General features: G+C 38.6%; 1 protein-coding gene across 3 annotated transcripts in view; it reads left to right on the top strand.

Moving 5' to 3' along the window:
* The window catches only part of pgap1 (post-GPI attachment to proteins inositol deacylase 1), a 348,101-nt gene that overhangs the window by 161,535 nt on the left and 163,373 nt on the right, over positions 1 to 23,193 (top strand). For all 3 annotated transcript variants that reach the window (XM_039755984.1, XM_039755983.1, XM_039755985.1), the window contains one exon: positions 8,756 to 8,831. In XM_039755984.1, coding sequence (XP_039611918.1) covers positions 8,756 to 8,831 — 76 coding nt within the window. The remainder of the gene's footprint in view (positions 1 to 8,755; positions 8,832 to 23,193) is intronic.

Genomic DNA, 23,193 nt, shown 5'->3' with positions numbered 1-23,193 from the left:
ACTAAGATGTTTTGGGAATGTTTTGCTGCCTCTGGCACTGGATGCCTTGACTGTGTGTGTGTGCAAGGCATCATGAAATGTGAAGACTACCAAAAGATATTGGGGTGCAATGTAGTGCACAGTGTCAGAAAGCTTGGTCTGCGTCAGAGGTCATGGGTGTTCCAGCAGGACAATGATCCCAAACATACCTCTAAAAGCACCCAGAAATGGTTGAAGACAAAGCGCTGGAGAGTTCTGAAGTGGCCAGCAATGAGTCCGGATCTGAATCTCATTAAACACTTATGGAAAGATCTCAAAATTGCTGTTGGGAGAAGGCGCCCTTCAAATCTGAGAGACCTTGAGCAGTTTGCAAAAGAAGAGTGGTTGGAAATTCCAGTTGAGAGATGTAACAAGCTTGTTGATGGTTATAGGAAGTGCTTGACTTCAGTTAATTTTTCCAAAGGGCGTGCAACCAAATAAAAAATTAAGTTGAGGGTGCCAATAATTTTGTCCAGCCCGGTTTTTGAGTTCTGTGTGACATGATGTCAGATTTGGCTTTTTTTCTCTGTTTTTTTGTGTTGTTCCAACGCACATAAAGGAAATAAACGTGTATACCAAAACATTTATAATTGCAACAATTTTTTGAGAGAAATGGTGCATTTTCAGGGAAAATTCCAGGGGTGCCATTAATTACCTGATCCTTTAAGCTGTCCAAATGTGTACATTCATGATTATATATGTATTTTATATACTATTGAAATGACATATGTTGTCAATCAGTGCATACATTTTACTCTGGTTGGTTCATTGGTTTATACCCAAATGACTTGCATAAAATAAAAGTCTATTTTATTATATTCTGGTTCTTCTTGTACCCTTTGGTTTGAGCCACCACCCTTGAAATTTGTGTGCATGTAACAACTGTCTATTCTGGTTGTTTACAGGCCATCTGCTGATTTCTTAGTCTTCTCTTAGTCATCTTTCAGTACATTGTGTGGGTTATATCTTTGTCTTGACCTTTACCTCGTTTCCTGATATGTCTGAACAGGTTTATGACATTTATTAACACTTTATGCTATTTATTTAAGATAAATGCTATATTTTAACCTACTTAGCGTCACATTTTTTTCTCTAAAAAACCTGTAAAAACAATTGGATTTTCTGGCTTGAAAAATTACATATTTATTAAATCTGATCGTTTTAACTGTAAAACATGCAAAACACTAAAAGTGCAAAATCTAAATTGTAGAAAGTATAATTATACAAATAATTATTATGAATGATAATAATAATAATAAAAATAATGCTAATACCGTTTATACTGTCAAAATGTGTTTGTGTGGTATATCTTGAAGTACAGTGAACTACACAATCCAGTGTCACAGTCAAGACAATATAAGAGTGATTCTTTGTGGATTTTCTTTTCAGACCGATCAGTTTTTGAACAATACACAGGACATGTGCCATCGACACGAGCATCACTTAAGGATTTATCAGAATCACTTTTAATTTCACTGTCAGTTTCAATGTCACTACCTGAACATAGATTCACTTCATCACTGCTCATATCATTGTCAAGAGTGTGCAACACCTGGGATGCTGAAAAATATTTGTTACGGACACCATTGTAAGGCTAGGAAAAGATTTGTCTATACTTTACCTGGGTAACACTCGAGCCTGTCGCTTACGCATGACGACACGTCTATATCATTTCCATTAACGCTGTTGGCACTTCCACAGCCTGAGTAATCCTTGGGACTACTGCTTATGTGAGACTTGCCTATACAGTTGCCCGAGTGATGCTTTTAGCACTGCTTTTACAGTCTAAGTGACACTAGGATCCAATGCCAAGGAAGTTAATGTGGAAAGCATATCAAAACACTTTACCCTAAATTACTATATGACCCGTAAGTGTAATTTTTCTTCCACAGTATGTGTGTGTGTATGTATGTATGTATGTATGTATATGTGTGTGTATATATATATATATATATATATATATATATATATATATATAAACTGCTCAAAAATTAAAGGAACACTTTGAAAACACATCAGATCTCAATGGGAAAAAGAAATCCTCCTGGATATCTATACTGATATAGACTGAGTAATGTGTTAGGAACGAAAGGATGCCACATCGTTTGATGGAAATGAAAATGATCAACCTACAGAGCCCTGTATTCAAAGACGACCCAAAAATCAGAGTGAAAAAATTATGTGGCAGGCTAGTCCATTTTGCCAAAATTTAATTGCAGCAACTCAAAATTGTACGCAGCACTTTGTATGGCCCCTGTGTTCTTGTATACATGCCTGACAACATCGGTGCATGCTTCTAATGAGATGACAGATGGTGTTGTGAGGGATCTCCTCCCAGATCAGGACCAGGGCATCACTAAGCTCCTGGACAGTCTGAGGTGCAACCTGGTGGCATTGGATGGACCAAAACATAATGTCCCAGAGGTGTTCTATTGGATTTAGGTCATGAAAGTGTGGTGGCCAGTCAATGGTATCAATTCCTTCATCCTCCAGGAACTGTCTGCATACTCTCACCACCTGAGGCCAGGAATTGTCGTGCACCAGGAGCCACTGTACCAGCATAGGGTCTGACAGTGGGTCCAAGGATTTCATCCTGATACCTAATGGCAGCCAAGGTGCCTTTGTCAAGCCTGTAGAGGTCTGTGTGACCCTCCATGGATATGCCTCCCCAGACAATCATTAACCCACCACCAAACTGCTCATGCTGAATGATGTTACAGGCAGCATAATGTTCTCCATGGCTTCTCCAGACCCTTTCACTTCTGTCACGTGCTCAGGGTGAACCTGCTCTCATCTGTAAAAAGCACAGGGCACCAGTGGTGCATCTGCCAATTCTGGTATTCTATGGCGAATGCCAATCGAGCTGCATGCTGCTGGGCAGTGAGCTCAGGGCCCATTAGAGGACATGGGGTCCTTGGGTCACCCTCATGAAGTCTTTCTGGTTGTTTGGTCAGAGACATTCACACCAGTGGCCTGCTGGAGGTCATTTTGTAGGGCTCTGGCAGTGCTCATCCTGTTCCTCCTTGCCCAAAGGAGCAGATACTGGTCCTGCTGATGGGTTATGGACCTTCTATGGCCCTCTCCAGCTCTCCTAGAGTAACTGCTTGTCTCCCAGAATCTCCTCCATGCCCTTGAGACTGTGCAGGGAGACACAGCTAACCTTCTGGCAATGACACGTATTGATGTGCCATCCTGGAGAAGTTGGACTACCTGTGCAACCTCTGTAGGGTCCAGGTATCGCCTCATGCTACCAGTAGTGACACTGACTGTAGCCAAATGCAAAACTAGTGAAGAAACAGTCAGAAAAGATGAGGAGGGAAAATGTCAGTGGCCTCCACCTGTTAAACCATTCCTGTTTTGGGGGTCATCTCATTGTTGCCCCTCTAGTGCATCTGTTGTTAATTTCATTAACACCACAGCAGCTGAAACTGATTAACAACCCCCTCTGCTACTTAACTGACCAGATTAATATCGCATAAGTTTCATTGACTTTTTATGCTATACTCTGATTAAAAAGTGTTCCTTTAATTCTTTTGAGCAGTATATATATATATACACACACACACACACACACACACACACACACACACACACACACACACACACACACACACACACACACACACACACACACAAAACGAACGTAAAGATCAGGGGCTTTGCACAATATAAACTTCTGTATATATATATGTGTGTGTGTGTGTGTGTGTGTGTGTAAACTAAAAAAAAAAAAACTGAAAAAACTAAACTCCATTCCATAATTACTAAAACTGAAACTAATAGATATAAAAATAAAACGGAAACGTCTTTGTGAAATAAAAAATATAAACTAAAAATACACAATGGAGTAAAACTAAAACTAAATATATAGAATATATATATATATAGAAATAAAAACTAATATAAAAAGGCAAAACTATAATAACCTTGTTACTGACCATGTCAAGTGCCCAAACATTTGCTTCAGGTCCTTTTAATTTTTTTTTTTTTTTTTTGCTATTTTCGACCTGTGATGATGGAAGTAAAGCTTTAATCTTGTTTAAAATATTAAAGAAATGTGACATCTTTATGCCTTTTGGTGATCAGTTCATCTTCTACTCTGTTTTACTATTCACAGTAACAGACATTTTAAGCAAGGGTGCCCAAACATTTCTGTATATTCACCTGCCACTTTAGTGGGTACACCTTGCTAGTATCGGGTTGGACTCCCTTTTGCCTTTAGAACTGCTGTAATTCTTTGTGGCATAGATTCAACAAGTTGATGGAGACATTGCTCAGGGATTTTGGTTAATTTTGATATGATAGCATCATGCATCATATCAATATGTTGCAGATTTGTCAGCTGTACATCCATGATATGAATCTTCCATTCCACCTCATTTCAAAGGTGCTCTATTGGGTTGAGATCTAGTGACTGTGGAGGCCATTTGAGTATAGTGATCTCATTGTCATGTTCAAGGAACCAGTCTGAGATGATTTGATCTTTGTGACATGGGCATTATCGTGCTTTAAGTAGACATCGAGAAATGGGTACATTGCAGTCCTAAAGGGATTTACATGGTCCGCAACAATACTCAGGTAGGCTGTGGCATTTAAATGATGCCCAGTTGGTACTAAGGGGACCAAAGTGTGCCATTTCTCACACCATTATGCCACCAACACCTGAACGCCTGAACCATTGATACAAGGCAAAATAAATCCATATTTTCATGTTGTTGACACCAAACTCTTACCCTACCGTCCAAGTGTTGCAGCAGATATTAAGATTCGTCAGACCAGACAATGTTTTTCCATTCTTCTGTTCCTGTGTGAATTGTGGTCTAAGTTTCCTGCTCTTAGCTGACAGGAGTTGCACCCAGTGTGGTCTCCTGCTGCTGTAGCCCATCTGCTTCAAAGTTTGACGTATTGTGCATTCAGAGATGCTCTTCTGTATATCTTGGTTGTAACAAGTGGTTACTTTAATCACTGCTCCCTTTCTCTCAGCTTGAACCAGTCTGCTCATTCTGTTCTGATCTCTGACATCAACAAGGCATTTTCACTCAGATAACTGCTGCTCACTGGTTGTTTTTCTTTTTTCAGACCATTCTCTGTAAACTCTAGAGATGTTTGTGTTTGAAAATCCCTGCAGATCAGCAGTTTGATTACTGAAAGATGAGTTTGTCGGTGTTGCTAGAATCATTCACCACCTAATAGCCTTTGTTCTGGGGAGTTGTAAAATACAACAGATGGGCTAACATAGGTTGATTTGACTCTTTGGGAGGTACTGTGGTCCTCTGATGGTACATATCTCACTATCCTTCATGTCGAAAAGGCCATCCAGAGTCCCACCTATGAGGAAGTCATCCAGCCCTTACGGATCACAATCTTGGTGTCAGTGCATTGGTCAGCTGTCTATTGGATTCCATGTACCCCTGGACGGTGACCTGGGGTCCACTGCCCATCTATCATTTTTTCCTGTGGCTGGCCTTCCTGCCTGATTTTCGTCCCAATTTTGGTGCGAGGAGTTGCGCTGGGGGTGTGGGTTTACTGGTCTGGATTCTGGCCACGATAAATTTTAAATTGCAAGTTTATGCTAACTGAATGGCCAGAAAATCCTGCCAACTATGTCAGTTGTGAGCGCAAGGGCTCGCTAGTGAGCCCCAAATCCAAGACACTGCAATATACCGCACGTTTTAGGAATAAAATTAAAAGGTATTTATTTACACTTAACACTTTTTACATGGGTTACCTCTCCAATTATAGCCACAATTATAAGGGAAATAAACAATTCTTCATTCTTACTACCTCCCACTGAGTGTTGCCCTCTGCCTCCTGACTCTGACTTAGTAACGTTAGGCAGTGGGCTGCCTTATATGCCTCACCCGGGAATGCTTTCAGTTCCATGCCATGTCTTTTGGGGAGCACTTTTGGGACATAGAAAAAGTAGGAAATTCCTAACCGGGCAAAGCCCTCTGTCGGTACATAGGGATTCCGACAGGGCTACATTTCCAGACTCCTTATCTCAAGAACCCCCTATGGGTGTCCCTACTGCAGTCCCATACAAGGACCACTGCCAACTAGTGTATGGGAGATGGAACAAGTCCAGATTCTTGGCTTCTAGTATGTCTGTCTGTAGACTGTCTATTAAATTATACCAGCCGGGCATGTAGTTATGTCTCCTCTTACACCTGCCAGCTAATCTGTAAGTGCTACAGATAGGCAGAGTTCACCTGAAGGGCAGCTAGATCATTTGTATTGCTTTTTAATTCAGAATAGCTTGAAGAAATTTTAAAAAGAAACCCACATACTCACTGTTTTCATTCACTATTAACATTGTCATTTTTTGTTAATGTGTATTTTACAAGGATGTTATTCACCGATCATCCACAAAATTAAAATACCTCTGAGTGTGCTCTGTGGTGTCTGTCACAAAGATGTTAGTAGCAGATCTTTTAAATGCTGTAATTTGTGTCATGGGGCCTTCGTGGATCATACTTGTTTTTCCTTAACATCCCACAGATGCTTGATCGGGTTACGATTTGGGGAATTTGGAGGCTAAGTCAACCCCTTGAACTTTTTTGTTCATGTTCTTCAGATCATTCCTGAACAATATTGCGGTGTGGCAGGGTGTAAGAAGTGACTTCATTTACTGCCTAATATATCTCATCACTTGGCAGGTGCCATTGTAACAAGATAATTGATAGTGAGTGATAGTGATCAATGTTACTCGCTTCACCTGTCAGTGATTTTAATGTTGTGGCTGATCTGTGTAAATGAGTGGGCCTTTCATTTCTTTTTAACACTGACAAAATATCTCTAGCAATAACAGTCCTGTGTTTAAAAAAAAACTTTTAGTGCATAAAATGATGGTATCCTAACAGCCATAGCTGACTTGCATTGACTTGATTTTATTGTGATGCAAGAAAGGTACACTATAAACCACAAATACTAGGAACCTTTTATTTATATAGTTTAGTACTCATGAGATAATCATTGAAGACATATTTCATTAGATTCCATAATATCTTGTTTCAGGTTCAGACTCAAAACTTAGATATACTATTTTTATAATATGGGAATTCATATAAACTATGTGTTGTTGTTATGTATGTTATTTATTTTATTTGAGAATGTTGTACATACAGTGGGATGCAAAAGTTTGGGCAATCTTGTTAATAGTCATTATTTTCCCGTATAAATCGTTGGTTGTTACGATAAAAAATGTCAGTTAAATATATCATATAGGAGACACACACAGTGATATTTGAGAAGTGAAATGAAGTTTATTGGATTTACAGAAAGTGTGTATTTTCTCTGAAGAGTAGCAACATGGGGGTCACAAAACAACTCTCAAATGACCTGAAGACAAAGATTGTTCACCATCATGGTTTAGGGGAAGGATACAGAAAGCTGTCCCAGAGATTTAAGCTGTCTGTTTCCACAGTTAGGAACATATTGAGGAAATGGAAGACCACAGGCTCAGTTCAAGTTAAGGCTCGAAGTGGCAGACCAAAAAGATTTCGGATAGACAGAAGCGACGAATGGTGAGAACAGTCAGAGTCAATCCACAGACCAGCACCAAAGACCTACAACATCATCTTGCAGCAGATGGAGTCACTGTGCATCGTTCAACCATTCGGCGCACTTTACACAAGGAGATGCTGTATGCGAGAGTGATGCAGAGGAAGCCTTTTCTCCGCCCACAGCACAAGCAGAGCCGCTTGAGGTATGCTCAAGCATATTTGGACAAGCCAGCTTCATTTTGGAATAAGGTGCTGTGGACTGATGAAACTAAAATTGAGTTATTTGGGCATAACAATGGGTGTTATGCATGGAGGAAAAAGAACACAGCATTCCAAGAAAAACACCTGCTACCTACAGTAAAATATGGTGGTGGTTCCATCATGCTGTGGGGCTGTGTGGCCAGTGCAGGGACTGGGAATCTTGTCAAAGTTGAGGAACACATCAGTATCAGCGGATTCTGGAGACCAATGTCCAGGAATCAGTGACAAAGCTGAAGCTGCGCCGGGGCTGGATCTTTCAACAAGACAACGACCCAAAACACTGCTCAAATCCACTAAGGCATTCATGCAGAGGAACAAGTACAACGTTCTGGAATGGCCATCTCAGTCCCCAGACCTGAATATAATTGAAAATCTGTGGTGTGAGTTAAAGAGAGCTGTCCATGCTCGGAAGCCATCAAACCTGAATGAACTACAGATGTTTTGTAAAGAGGAATGGTCCAAAATACCTTCAACCACAATCCAGACTCTCATTGGAACCTACAGGAAGCGTTTAGAGGCTGTAATTTCTGCAAAAGGTGGATCTACTAAATATTGATTTCATTTCTTTTTTGTGGTGCCCAAATTTATTCACCTGCCTGATTTTGTTTGAACAATTATTGCACACTTTCTGTAAATCCAATAAACTTCATTTCACTTCTCAAATATCACTGTGTGTGTCTCCTATATGATATATTTAACTGACATTTTTTATCGTAGCAACCAACGATTTATACAGGAAAATAATGACTATTAACAAGGTTGCCCAAACTTTTGCATCCCACTGTATCTGGTACAAATTTTTAAGTTATACTTTCATGATAAATTTGGAAGAGGAGCTGTTCAAATCTGTAGTTCAAGATCAGATGCATCAGCAGGAGTAGATATAAGGGGAGAGCTTGCTTTGAAATAGGTGCTTCTTCATTGTGGAGAAATGTCATTTTATATGGTATTATTGTCTTTCCTTATGCCTGCAGATTATTGTAAACTGTGAATTTTTCCAAGAAGATTTGCGGGCCCTCTCATTATCTGTACCACATGTTTTATCTCTTGGTGAGTACTTTGTTTTATACCAGACCTTATTCACAATCGCTCATAACATTTTATGTGCTTTTTTACTATCTTTTTACGTAAATTGTGGGAGGTTATACAAATCTTGAATATTATGTGCAGAATTCACACAGTTAAATAGTGTATCTCATACTCAAGGACAGCAGAGGTAATTAAGGAAAAGTGTATTTATGATAGAATGCAGAAGTGCTTGTTCACACAAAGTGTTGTGGCATTCTAGAACAAACAACTGAGACTTGTAGCTGAAACAGAAACCTTTTCAACTTTTTAACACTAGAATTACCAGAGCCTACGAAAAAACTCGTAAATCCAGCCCATCTTAAATCCCTTCACACTTCTCCGTCAGCATCTTTTGTCCTGTAAATGTGCTAATAAATACAAGCAGCAAGCAGCCTGCTATTCCATCCCCTCACCGCCACAGAACGTGCACAGAGTTCTCCTAGCTCATGCCTTGATTATCTGGGAGTAGTACTGGAGTTTTAGAGTGAAAATAATAGATTGTTATTTGGAACACATGCATTTCATGTGTGTTCCGTTTCTACAATAATCGGTGTAAACACATTGTTAAAACAGAAACGTTTTTCATATTTTAGTAATAAATGACAAAATGTAGGCATAAACTATATAGTGTGTGAAGCCTGAAGTTCAAAGATTAAATAAACACTTTCACAAAAGGTTCGAGGACGATACAACAGTGTCCGTGGTGTAGCAGTAAGATTTGCTTTCTTGTTTTCAAGAGTCCCTGGTTCGATCCTGACTGCCTCCTATATTTACCGTTTTGAGTAGTGAGCTGTTCTTATTGTTAATATTATACAATAAACACATACATTTGGTTTGCGTCTGTAACAGCCGCTGTACATTAATAGTACTTGTAAAAGTTAGTTTATTTTCTTTTCACTTTTATTCTCTCAGTCACAATCATGATACATACAAACGCCCAACCCCCCAGGGATCTGACGCTGTTACTTATTATATGAAACTGGGAATAACTGTAGATGTGAGTAGTGTTTTGAGGCAGTGGAACTGGACGTTCTCTGATCTGGATAGATAAAAGCTGAGGGTGGTGGGGGGTTATGTATAGCAGGCTGCTTGGACTTATCAACACATTTAGAAGACAAAAAATGCTGACAGAGAGGTGCCAAGGGATTTAAGGTGGGCTGGATTTATGAGTTTTTTCTTTGGCTCTGGTAATTCTAGTGTTAAAGGTGTCTAGATGAAATATTTCCCAACTTCGCTTTAAGCTAACCAAATGAGCTTGATAGAGTGAATGGGTCTCTTCTTATTTCTTATGTTTTTAGGTAACAGAATTTCTGGAGACACTGGGAGATAAAGGCAAAGACATTCTGTGTGCAAGTCTGTGTTATGTTATATTTTAGGGTGCAATATTTATATATTTTTCAGCCCATTTATGGTATAAATACCTTTATTTGAGGTTTCTAACTTATGTTTTGAATAGTCTTAACTTGAGAAAGCTATCTTGCAGCCATTATGGCAGATTGTGTACAGACCTAATTTTATAAAATAGCTGTTAGCATACAGTAGATTTTTAGGTTTTCTTTCATGAAAGAACTAAAACTCCTTGTAGGATCAATTTTTAGTAAATTTTAATTAAACAAATGCATTAATTTTTACTTAAGTTTAATGTTAGGTTTTATTTTGTTATGTAAATAATAGAAGGTTCTAACCTTATCCAGCAAAAACTAATATGTAAATAGAAATATTATTTATTTTCTTGTCATGGCAGGCAAATGGTTTCAAACCATATCTTGTACCTCCTAACCTGTACCCCATAAATGTTAAATGGAAAAAAGCATAAAATATAAAATCTAACTGAAGTTTTACATTAGAAACACCATGGTTGTAACGTCATAGAGAAGGAACCTTTTGTGTAGGAGCGTGATGAAACATTTTTCTGAATTGTTTGTGATCTGTTTTTCTTGGAATTTTCATATATATTTGAGAATATGCTATCTTTAACTGTGGATTTTTCTTTTGATATATGTTTGATAAGGAAGAAGTGAGAGTATACTATTTTTGGATATATCCTTAATTGACACAAATGTATCAGTAGCATATTTGATATTTTGGAAGTTTCTGCTATATCTTTCACTTTGTTGTTATGCTAGTGTTGAGTGTGACTTTATTAGGTATGCCTGCCCTACCCATATAACTGATGGCTCATTTAGGAACTTCCACATATATGCGCACAATATTGTTTAAAATAAATAAGCAGGTGGTAACAAATCACATATAACTTTCGCATACTCAGAATCAAACAACAAAAATATTTAGAAAATCTTTCGACATCTGCCTATGTGCATTGGTGACTACTTCAAAGCATATTGCACAAAGCACATACATTAAATCTGTATCAGTACAGCATTGGACAATAAACATACTTTTCCTACTGTGATTATGCTGAAATGATGACATTAGCATGTTCTGTTACATATAACTTTTTTTTTTTTTTTTGAAAAAAGTTCAATGCCTTTGGATTTTTTTTTCTGGATTAAAACTAATGATGCCAAGACATGAGCACAATATTAGCAAGGAAAGAGACACGTTATAATGCACAGTGTATTGTGTCATTAGCAAAGTACTGTAGTATGGAATTGAATGATAAGAATAATGTTGTGACCAATATGTTTATGATGTGAGAAGAATCAATCGAATGATATTAATCAATCAATTATCAGTTTTGCTGTTAGTAATTAATTAATTTGATAACACCCCACCCCCCCTTTATTTTCCTTACCTTTGTTCATAGGAAGGGTTTCTGCCTGGTAGGCTTTGTTACACACGTGCGAGTAGGAGGCAGCTAAAGAGTCTGAGTAATTGTAAAAAAAACATCTGACCAGGGGGCGGCAGAGTGCGCCGACTGTCTTTCTCAGTTCCCTACAGACCTTTCCCAGGAAATCCTGCAAGGTTCCGGCACCTCAGAAGACATCACTTCTGAAGCCAGCCCCTTTGCTGACGTCACTTCCAGTCCAGACGACATCACTTCGGCTTCTGGCTCTTTTAATGATGTCATTTCCTTTATAGGCCTTTAAAGCCTCCATCTTTGTCTATTGTAATCAGTTCTGCTTTGGACTCTGTTCTGTGCACATCGTGCTACTTATTTCTACCTTTTGCAGGTGGGAAAAACAATATATGGGTGGCTGCCCCAAACCTTTATGATGCCTTGGAGTCTTACTTGTTACAGCTTATTATTAAAATAACTGAAACCCATTATTGAAATATGATAACTGCATATACACCAACATAGAAACCAGGATGCGAGACAGAGGAGACAGACAAACTTGTAACACAGGCTGGCTGTTTAATGACTAGTTAGAATTCTGGTTTATTTAGGCACAGATCAGCAGTTTTATGACACCAGGGTTTTATGGAAGATGTTCAGTGCTGTTTAAAGTTGCACATTGTTGTACTGGGATCAGGCTGAGGTCCTTTCTTTGCTTTGAAGTATACTGTGATGTGATGTTGCCCACCTTAGCTCACTGATGGTCTGTTTTCTGTGTCCTCTGCAACTTCATAGGGGAAAAGCGTTACGCTTTCTGGCATAAGCGTGTTGGTGCTGAAGTTCTCTTTTTTGAGTTAATGCTGCTTCTCAGCCTTCACAAACTTGGCTCAGTAAATGGCACAGAGGATTGCTTAGAAGAGTGAATCTTAAAGGTAGTTTAGGGCATCCAGCTCCAAGGCTCTCTGCATCAAGCTTTTGGGGCAATTGAAGTTTTATGAGATTTTTGCTCAATAGACAGTGGGTGGTAGTGAATCATTAGCTTTCAGTTCCCCTAGAAGAGAGATGAAGAGTTTAATTCACCTACTTTTGAAGCAAGGTGCAATCTTTGGTGATTGGATTAAAGTCATTTCCATTTACCGATCCAGTACCTGCTTATAGATGCGTTATTTTTTCAATCACATCTAGCCAGAGTTCAGTTTCATGCTGTAATCTTAAAATGAATGTCTTTCTCGGTGCCTTTTCGTCTGAATAAGTTTCTGCAGAGGTATTGACTCAACTATGATTTAAACTATGATTTTTGTTGTCCAATGAAGTACAGAGTTAACCAAAATGTTTGTAGAGCTGCACTTTACTTTAGCTTTCACTCTGAAATGTCAATTCAGGTGGGGTGCAGCTTGCATTTTGTATCTTTGTAAAAATCTGTTTGTATGCCACTAAAAGCCTAGTGAAATGGGCAATGCCCATTTTGTCTTGCATCATATATGAAAACATTAAAGTCTGATTGTGTTTGGCTGTGGAAAACAATCTGCAGACCTTGACAATATGAAAATCATAAATTGCTTTGTTGACCTGTTCCTTTTCATGTATGTCAGCTAGAGCAGGATATGATGAAAACTTCAATACCCGAAGGATCTAGACAGAACTAGAACTAGTGTCAAAAGTTTAGGGTTGCAGTGATAGTGACTTGATGTTCGGTTAGTTTTTTTTGTGTAAAACAGGGTCCGTTAATGTAAGTATGCCCACTTCTTGCAAACATTTGTGCAGTTTGATGGTAACTTCCTTTAAATATGGCTGAAAAATTAGCCAAGATTAGGATTGGAATACTCATGTTAAACATAGGTATATATTTTAAAATGTTTGAACTTGTGTTAAATTTTCTGGGTGCTACATATATACATTTTTACCAGGTTTTTAAATTTTTTTTTATCTGCCTGCTCATAGAGCATCTGCAAAGCATGAAGTTCTTGCAGTTTCTGCATAGCTGTATAAAACATATCTGTAACTGCATGAAAACTGAGTTATCTATGTCTGCAAAGTTAACTATTAAACTCTGTAGCTAGTATTTTACTTGTATACTTAATATTGTAAAAGCATTTGTTTTGGAACAGCTGATGTAAAAAATGGTAAATGGTAAATGGCCTGTATTTGATATAGCGCCTAACTAGAGTTCAAGAACCCCCCTAGGCGCTTTACAACACAACAGTCATTCACCCATTCACACACACATTCATACGTTGGTGATGATAAGCTACTATGTAGCCACAGCTGCCCTGGGGCACACTGACAGAAGTGAGGCTGCCGAACACTGGCGCCACCAATCCTTCCGACCAACCACCAGCAGGCAAGGTAGGTTAAGTGTCTTGCCCAAGGACACAACAGCTGCATTCTCATGCCGGGAGCCAGGATCGAACCTGCGACCCTCCGATTGCTGGACCACCCACTCTACCGACTGAGCTACTGCTGCCCTACTGTATTTAGGAGCTGAGGAGACATGTTGCATAATGAACAAATCCATGGTGGTGTCATTTTGCATGTGATTTGGCCCACCTGTTATCTCTCATCAACTTGTGTGATCCAGTTCAGGGCACTCAGTAGCCTTGTTTTTCATCAACACAGATAAGTTGTCAAATGCTGTTTTCTTTTTTCTAGTGCACCTAGCAATATGTTCTTTCTTTTCTTTCCTGGCTCCCAAACCCTATATTTCTACATAAAATTCTATAATCCCAGTATTCTAATCAGTAGTAACTATGCCAAAACGTTTCATAAGCAGATAATGGCTAAACAGAAAAAGAATATTGCAATCTAACCTAATATGAACATGTGGTTAACACTAGAATTACCAAAGCCTACAAAAAAACTTGTAGATCCAACCCACCTTAAATCCGTTCACACCTCTCCGTCAGCATCTTTTGTCCTGTAAATGTGCCGATAAAGACAAGTAGCCTGCTTATCTATCTATCTATCTATCTATCTATCGTTTCTACAATAATCAGTTTTGCTCATTGCAACAGTTGCACATGTCGTAAATGTAGGAAGAACGGTCCTTGCTTGTGTATGAACTGTTAACATTTGAATTTGATAATTGCATATAGCGCTGAACTGACCTCTCTGTACTATTCTTTCGTCTGCATGTCCTGGAGTACAAAAGAAACCGCACAATACAGCAACATGGAGACTAGCAAGATTGGAGAAAAATAAACAAAAACACGCGAAACACGCAGTCAGTGATTACAACCACAAGATGTTATGTGAATGAATTTGAATAATATGAATTATTTTGGACCCGTGCTACAATGTTTTCAGAAATGTACTATACTGGTCATAAAATGAGTTATTCCAAATATCATATATACCTATGTCTTTTATCCATCCAGATCAGAGAATGTCCAGTTCCATTGCCTCAAAACACTATTCACATCTACAGTTGTTCCCAGTTTCAGATAAAAAGTAACAGCATGATTGTGACTTTTACAAGTACTATAAATGTACAGCAGCAGTTATAGACACGAACCAAATGTATGTGTTTATTGTATACCTAGCAGAATACCTGCGCTTCGCAGCTGAGAAGTAGTGTGTTAAAGAAGTTATGAAAAAGAAAAGGAAAAATTTTAAAAATAACGTAACCTGATTGTTAATGTAATTGTTTTGTCATTGATATGAGTGTTCTCTCTCTCTCTCTCTTTATATATATATATATATATATATATATATATATATATATATATATATATATATATACATACATACATACATACATACATACATACATACATACATACATACAAACCGGATTCCAAAAAAGTTGGGACACTAAACAAATTGTGAATAAAAACTGAATGCAATGATGTGGAGATGGCAAATGTCAATATTTTATTTGTAATAGAACGTAGATGACAGATCAAAGGTTTAATCCGAGTAAATGTATCATTTTAAAGGAAAAATATGTTGATTCAAAATTTCACAGTGTCAACAAATCCCAAAAAAGTTGGGACAAGTAGCAATAAGAGGCTGGAAAAAGTAAATTTGAGCATAACAAAGAGCTGGAAGACCAATTAACACTAATTAGGTCAATTGGCAACATGATTGGGTATAAAAAGAGCTTCTCAGAGTGGCAGTGTCTCTCAGAAGCCAAGATAGGTAGAGGATCACCAATTCCCACAATGTTGCGCAGAAAGATAGTGGAGCAATATCAGAAAGGTGTTACCCAGCGAAAAATTGCAAAGACTATGTAGGTTTGGATTTTTTTTCTCCCTAAATAATAAAAACCATCATTTAAAAACTGCATTTTGTGTTTACTCATGTTATATTTGATTAATGGTTAAATGTGTTTGATGATCAGAAACATTTTGTGTGACAAACATGCAAAAGAATAAGAAATCAGGAAGGGGGCAAATAGTTTTTCACACCACTGTATAAAGTCAAAACTTGAATGTATAAAGTCATCGCTGGAATATATAAAGTCAAAACTTGAATATATAAAGTCAGCATCGGAGTATATAAACTCACTCCTGAATATATAAAGTGAAAGTCAAAATCTATTGATTGAAACCACTCTGAACTGAACTAAGGTAACAAAAACGTATTCAGAAAAATAAATAAATAAATAAAAAAAAAAACTGTTCTTTTAATGTTTTGAAAATGATGCATGTGCACTGCCCAGGATTGGTTCTTGCCTTGCGCCCAGTGTTGGCTGGGATTGGCTCCAGCAGATCCCCGTGACCCTGTGGTTGGATTCAACGGGTTGGGAAATGGATGGATATTCCAGCGCTGACTTTGTATATTCCGACTTGACTTTATTTATTCAAGTTTTGACTTTATATATTCCAGCGCTGACTTAATATATTCAAGTTTTGATTTTATATATACCGGAATGACTTTATATATAAAAGTTTTGACTTTATATAGTTAAATTTAGTCATCATTGCATAACTTTTTCTTTACCATAGAAATTTAAAGACTAAATTCAACTTCCATTCCTAACAAAGATATTTCTGGCGGCTAAATAGAACCTACTTATATCCAAATTCGAGCTATTGAGCTGTCGCCTGCCTGCCTGCCTGAATAAGTCACCTTCGCTTCGCTCTTACCTTTTTACCGTTCATTTAATCATGGCTAGTGGCGGAAAAATTTTAAAATGGAAGGAGGATTACACTGAGTATGGCTTTACCAAAATAATTATTGATGGCGAATCAATTATTCATAAAGCTTCAGTTAGTGATCTGTTTTTCTGTGTTAACCTCATATTTTTTCATACTACTTCTCAAACCAAGGGGGTACGAGGGTAAAATGAATCGGGAAGCGCTGATCAATATAATCGGTGTACCAGGAAATCATGCATTGACAGAAGTTCCCCTTTGCTTGTATTGCAAAGTGTGAATAAATGCGTGATTTTTTTTAACGCGTTTTGGAGCACATGCATCGAAGCTTCTCAGCTGTGCTTGTACTAAGAAAAGGAAAGATTTTAAAAATAACGTAACACGATTGTCAGTGTAACCTTTTGTAAGTAGTGCCTGTAGGATTCAGTGTGGAGAAACTGTGGAGACAGCGTGTGTATTAACTTGTGGATTTTTCTGTGAGTATTTGGTGGCAGCGTTACAAAGTCGCTTCCGTAACACTGTGTTATAGTGATGGGTCCCTCTTAAACGAATCTTTAATGTGACTCGGGAAGAACGAGTCGTCTCGTGGGAGTGATTCGTTCAGTCGCGCATGTGCATTTGCACAACTTCCTATAGTTTCTGTATTGGAATTGATTCACTTGTTTCGAGTCTTCGGGTTTTTTGAGTCGTTCGATCATTACGTGACAGCCCCATAAGCTTAACCTATGCAGTCTGAGCCGGAAAGAGAATTGAACGAATTGACTCGAAAAAAGATTTGTTCATTTTGCTGAACGAGACTCAAAGGTCCGAGTCGGTAAAATGATCCGAACTTCCCATCACTACTGCGTTAGCTGTGGAGCTCAGCTCAGAGCGAAATGAGGTGAATGGGAGGGGAGATGATGACGTGACTCCCCCACCCGCCTTAACTGTCAATCCCCCACAAACACAGTCTCTCGGAATTTGCATAAGCACAGCCCTTCACCTGCAATTTTAACTTAGTTACAAAGTGATCAAAACTCTCGTTTATATCCTGCGTCCTCTCATTAAACTTGTATCCCGCATTACCCGTGGGCATGACAAACGCCAGCGGCAGCCTGTCTATGAGCTTAATTTAAACTTTAGGTTTACACCGTGCTTTGTTTCCGAAGTAGCAGCACTCATGAATATATATGGTTGTATATGTCACTCGCTCACTTCTTATTGTTTCGCTGCCTTCTCAATTATATAATTCATGTTTTCTTCAGCGCTTTTTGGAGCTCTTCCTGGTTTTCTACGCACTGCGTTGACATTCAGTTCACGTGATTACGTGGGAGGCGTTATGATGTCACACGAAACTGCCCCCACGGCTTTCGAGCTCAACTCCATTTCAGTCAATGGAGAAAAATAGCTTCCAGTTATGACCATTATGCGTAGAATTTCGAAATGAAACCTGCCCACCTTTTGTAAGGAAGCTGTAAGGAATGAGCCTGCCAAATTTCTGCCTTCTACCTACACAGGAACTTGGAGAATTAGTGATGAGTCAGTGAGTGAGTGAGTCAGTCAGTGAGGGCTTTGCCTTTTATTAGTATAGATATTGACAATAAGATCAGCTCACTATTTAAAACGTCAGATATAGGAGGCAGTTGGAATCGAACCGGGGACTCTTGATTACAAGTCAGCAAATCTTACTGCTACGCCATGGAAGCTGTTGTATCGTCCTCGAACCTTTTGTGAAAGTGTTTATTTGATCTTTGATCTTCAGGCTTCACACAATATTTAGTTTATGCCTACATTTTGTCATTTATTACTAAAATATGAAAAATGTTTCTGTTTTAACAATGTGTTTACACCGATTATTGTAGAAACGGAACACACATGAAATGCATGTGTTCTAGATAATCATAATAATAATAATAATAATACATTTTATTTATACAAGGCGCCTTTCAGAGAACTCAAGGACACCGAACAAACAAATAAATAAATAAATAAATACAAAACACAATTATAAACAACTTAAAACATCAGAAAATCTAAAAATTAAAACCAAACAAAACCACTATAATTAGGAGGAAGAAGAAAAAGCCATTTTAAACAAATGTGTTTTAAGTTCACATTTGAAAGATGAATATGATTTGATATTTCGGAGATCCGCAGGTAATGAGTTCCAGTGCTTGGGAGCAGAACGGCTGAAAGCTCTGCTCCCATGGTGGTTAGACGGGAGGGAGGAATGGTCAGATGGGTGGAGGAAGAGGATCTAAGGTTACGGGATGGAATGGCAACATGTAGAAGGTCAGACAGATATGGAGGTGCGAGGTTATGGATGGCCTTAAAAGTTAGTAGCAGAATCTTAAAATCAATACGAAACTTGATCAGGAGCCAATGAAGCTGCTGCAAGACCGGAGTAATATGGTGAAAAGATGGGATTCCAGTGATGATACGTGCTGCAGAATTCTGGACTAACTGAAGCTTGTGAAGAGATTTATTAGGGAGACCAAAAAGGAGTGAATTGCAGTAGTCCAGCCGAGAAGTGACAAGACTATGAACAAGAATGGCAGTGGTATGAGGAGTGAGGGAGGGGCGAATGCGATTAATATTACGTAAGTGGAAGTAAGCAGATTGGGTGATGTTATTAATGTGACATTGGAAAGATAGAGTACTGTCGAGGATGACACCCAGACTCTTGACCTGAGATGATGGGGAAACAACAGAGTTATCAATAATAAAAGAAAGATTATTGGTTTTGGATAATGATGATTTTGAACCAATGAGGAGAACCTCAGTTTTGTCACTGTTTAATTTAAGAAAATTTGAAGAGAACCAGGATTTAATTTCAGAAATGCAATCAATAAGTGAGGGTGGTGGAAAAGAGGAGGTGGGTTTACCAGCAAGGTAGAGCTGGGTGTCATCAGCATAACAGTGAAAATTAATGTTATATTTGCGAAAAATATTGCCAAGGGGAAGAAGGTAAATAATAAAAAGAAGAGGCCTCAGGACAGAGCCTTGGGGCACACCAGAAGTAACAGCGGTGGGTTGGGATGTGAAAGTTTTAAGCTGTATGAACTGAGTGCTGCCTGAAAGGTAAGATCTAAACCAATCAAGTGGAGTGTGAGTAATGCCAATCAAAGATAATCTATTTAGGAGAGTGGTATGACAAATAGTGTCAAAGGCCGCACTCAGATCAAGAAGGATGAGAATAGTGATTAGACCAGAATCAGCAGCCATAAGGAGGTCATTAGTAATTTTAACAAGTGCTGTTTCTGTACTTTGAAGGGGGCAAAAACCAGACTGGAACTTCTCATATAGATTATTGTGAGACAAGTGGGTGTGAAGTTGGATAGCTACTATTTTTTCAAGAATTTTGGAGATAAAGGGCAAGTTAGAAATGGGGCAAAAATTATTGAAATTAGTAGGATCACAACCAGGTTTTTAATATTGGGGTTATAGCAGCAGTTTTGAAAGATGAGGGAATAATACCAGTAGTAAGAGAAGAGTGAATGATGGCAGAAATAAGAGGGACTAGAGAGGGGAGGCAGGCTTTAACCAAAACTGTAGGCAGGGGGTCCAGCTGACAAGTAGATGACTTGGATTTGCAGATGAGATCTGAGATTTCAGAGGAAGTGGGAAGCTGGAAAGAAGAGAAAGAGTGAAGAGGTGAGTGTAGTTCAGAAGAAATACAGAAAGGATCTGGACCAAGGTGCTGATGTATCTTTTGGATTTTCTCATTGAAAAAAGACATAAGAGAATTACAGAAGGCAGTTGAGTGAAGGTGAGATGGTAAAGAGTCTGGAGGTTGTGTAACATTATTAAGTAAAGAAAACAAAGACTTGGTGTTACCTGTATTACTAGTAATTAACTGAGTGTAATAATTAGATTTGGTTTGAGCTATACAATCCTTGTAATAGAGTAGATGTAGTGGAAGCTTAGGAACAGAAAAGGTAAGTTTAGTGTTGAATGAGAGGAGAAAGTGGTCGGTTATAGTGAGTTCATGTGCTGTAAGATCAAAAGGAACAACACCAGAGCAGCAAATCAGGTCCAAGATATGTCCTTTACAATGGGTAGGAACATCAGTGTGCTGCTGGTATCCAAAACTCTCCAGGCAAGATAAAAAGTCTCTAGTGAGAGGGATATTGATATTGTCCAGATGAATATTAAAATCCCCCAGCAGAATTATATTTGGAGTAATTACAGATAGATTGGTAAGGAAGGTAGCAAGATCGTTCAAATAATTGTTGTTAGACTTAGGAGGACGGTAGACAGTTGCAATGATGGTTGGAACTGGCCCAGACAGTTGACACACAGTCGATTCAAAAGAGCTAACAGCAGGAGCAGGCAACGGCAGCACTTTCCACTTCTCGCGATAAATTATCGCGACACCTCCTCCACGGCCAGATGCACGGGGTTGACAAGTGTAAACAAACCCCAGGGGGGTGCATTCATTAAGTTGTGAAAAGTTTTGAGGTTGCTGCCAAGTCTCAGTTAAACAGAGAAAGTCAAACTTACGGTCAATGAGGAGATCCTGAATGAGATGTCCCTTGCTCGTAAGTGAGCGGATGTTCAATAGACCAAAGCTGACAATGTTGCTGTCGTATTTGACAGTGGTGTTAGTCGACCGAGCTAAGCTGGCCAACACGCTATGGTCAGCGTTCCTATCTGTGTTATGTGGAGGGTGCCGAAAATCAGACCAAAAGAGTTAATTCCTTTCGGCGTCCGTTCGAATCTCGGCGGACCCACGATGGATGTATCTCCGACGAGGGAGAAGTATGGCGTCGGTCGAAATATAGCACCGACAGCAAAGGCACAGACTGGAGAAAACGCAGTCGAAGCAGCTCAGCAGCTGGGTACTGGAGGAGGCCAGTCGCAGGTTGAATAACGTGCGACAGAAGACTCCAAACAAACAACCAAGCAAAAATCCTACCAGTCCACATTGTAGGCGAGGAGGCCGCAAGCAGCTCAGACGTGCAGAGAATAAACCGGTAAGTTTCAAACGAAACGGAGGTTAGGCTGAAGCTAAATGCAGACACAGCATATAGTATACTAGCAAAATACCCGCGCTTCGCAGCGGAGAAGTAGTGTGTTAAAGAAGCAATGAAAAGAAAAGGAAACATTTTGAAAATAACGTAACATGATTGTCAATGTAATTGTTTTGTCACTGTTGTGAGTGATGAGTGTTGCTGTCATATATATATATATATATATATATATATATATATATATATATATATATATACACACACACATATATACACACACAGCTATTTCGTATCAGTGCAATACGCTGCTGGTTAAAACGGATAACTCCCGCTCTTACGTGCAAGTCTGCTGGATATTATGAACTATCGTATTTGTTCAAGTTCTATTTAAATTTTAAATAGAAGGAATTTTTATTTAGTCGACAGAAATATCTTTGGTAGGAATGGTAAAACAGACAGGAATATTATTCCTGAATAAATCAACTCAAACCTTAAACAACTTATAATATTTTGCTCTCCATAAAAATATATCCTGTCTAAATTATACAAGTTAGAAATAAAGTAAACATTAAAAGAACAAACATTCAAATTTCTTTACTCTTATGTAATTTTATATAAAAATAAACTTAGATTTTAAATATCCCAAAAGATTTTGCTCTCCATAAAAATATATCCTGTCAAAATTATACAAACTCAAATATGAACATGCTGCATAACAAAACCTGGAAATATAAATAAAATGTGTTCCTTTCAGCAATAACAAATCAAATCATTCAGTTGTCTTTGCTCATATGTCATTTTAGAGCTGGACGCCTGGCATCTTTTTTTGGCAACAGGTTCGTTTATGTTTGGTGTGAGGTTCTGTGTTGTGGAGATTCTCAGGATGGATTGCAGGTGCTCATCAGTGAGGCGACTCCTGTGTGCTGTTTTGTTAGTCTTTATCACTGAGAAGAGCTTCTCACACAGATATGTGCTACCAAACATGCACAAGGTTCGAGCCGCATGTAGACGGACTTTTTGTTCTTCAAAGTCACCAAAGCGCCGTGCAAACTCAGTGCGCTCAGTTTATCAGCAAAGTGCGATTTGGGAACACCGTAGTGACGACTTGGTTTAACATTACTTGGCAACAGGGAAAGTGGGGCAAGTTGCACTGGTGCATTTGTGTCTCCCATAAAAGCAGCTTCACTTGAAATCACTTTGTGATTGTGCACGGGTAAAACGTCCGCTGAAGTGTCAGATTCTTATTTAATTCTTCTGCTTTCTGTATCTTCTGCATTGCATTCAGGTTACCCTGATGTTTTGTCTCATAGTGCCGTCTTAGATTAAATTCTGTAATTACAGCCACATTAGCTCCACAAATGAGACACACGGGTTCAGTAAACATATACTCAGCCTCCCATCGGTTTTTAAAGGCTCTATTTTCAGAATCAACTTTTCTCTCCAGCATCGTGTGAGCTAGCTTCGCAATAACTTGCAGCATCATAAGCTAGACTTGATTAACGGTAAGTGTTAGGCAAGGCAGCTGAAGCGCTGCATTATGGGATCTGTAGTTTATT

Source organism: Polypterus senegalus, chromosome 6, assembly GCF_016835505.1.
Source record: "Polypterus senegalus isolate Bchr_013 chromosome 6, ASM1683550v1, whole genome shotgun sequence".
Lineage (NCBI taxonomy): Eukaryota > Metazoa > Chordata > Cladistia > Polypteriformes > Polypteridae > Polypterus > Polypterus senegalus.
The sequence above is the reverse complement of the archived record's forward strand: the minus strand, read 5'-3'. Positions and strand labels throughout refer to the sequence as shown.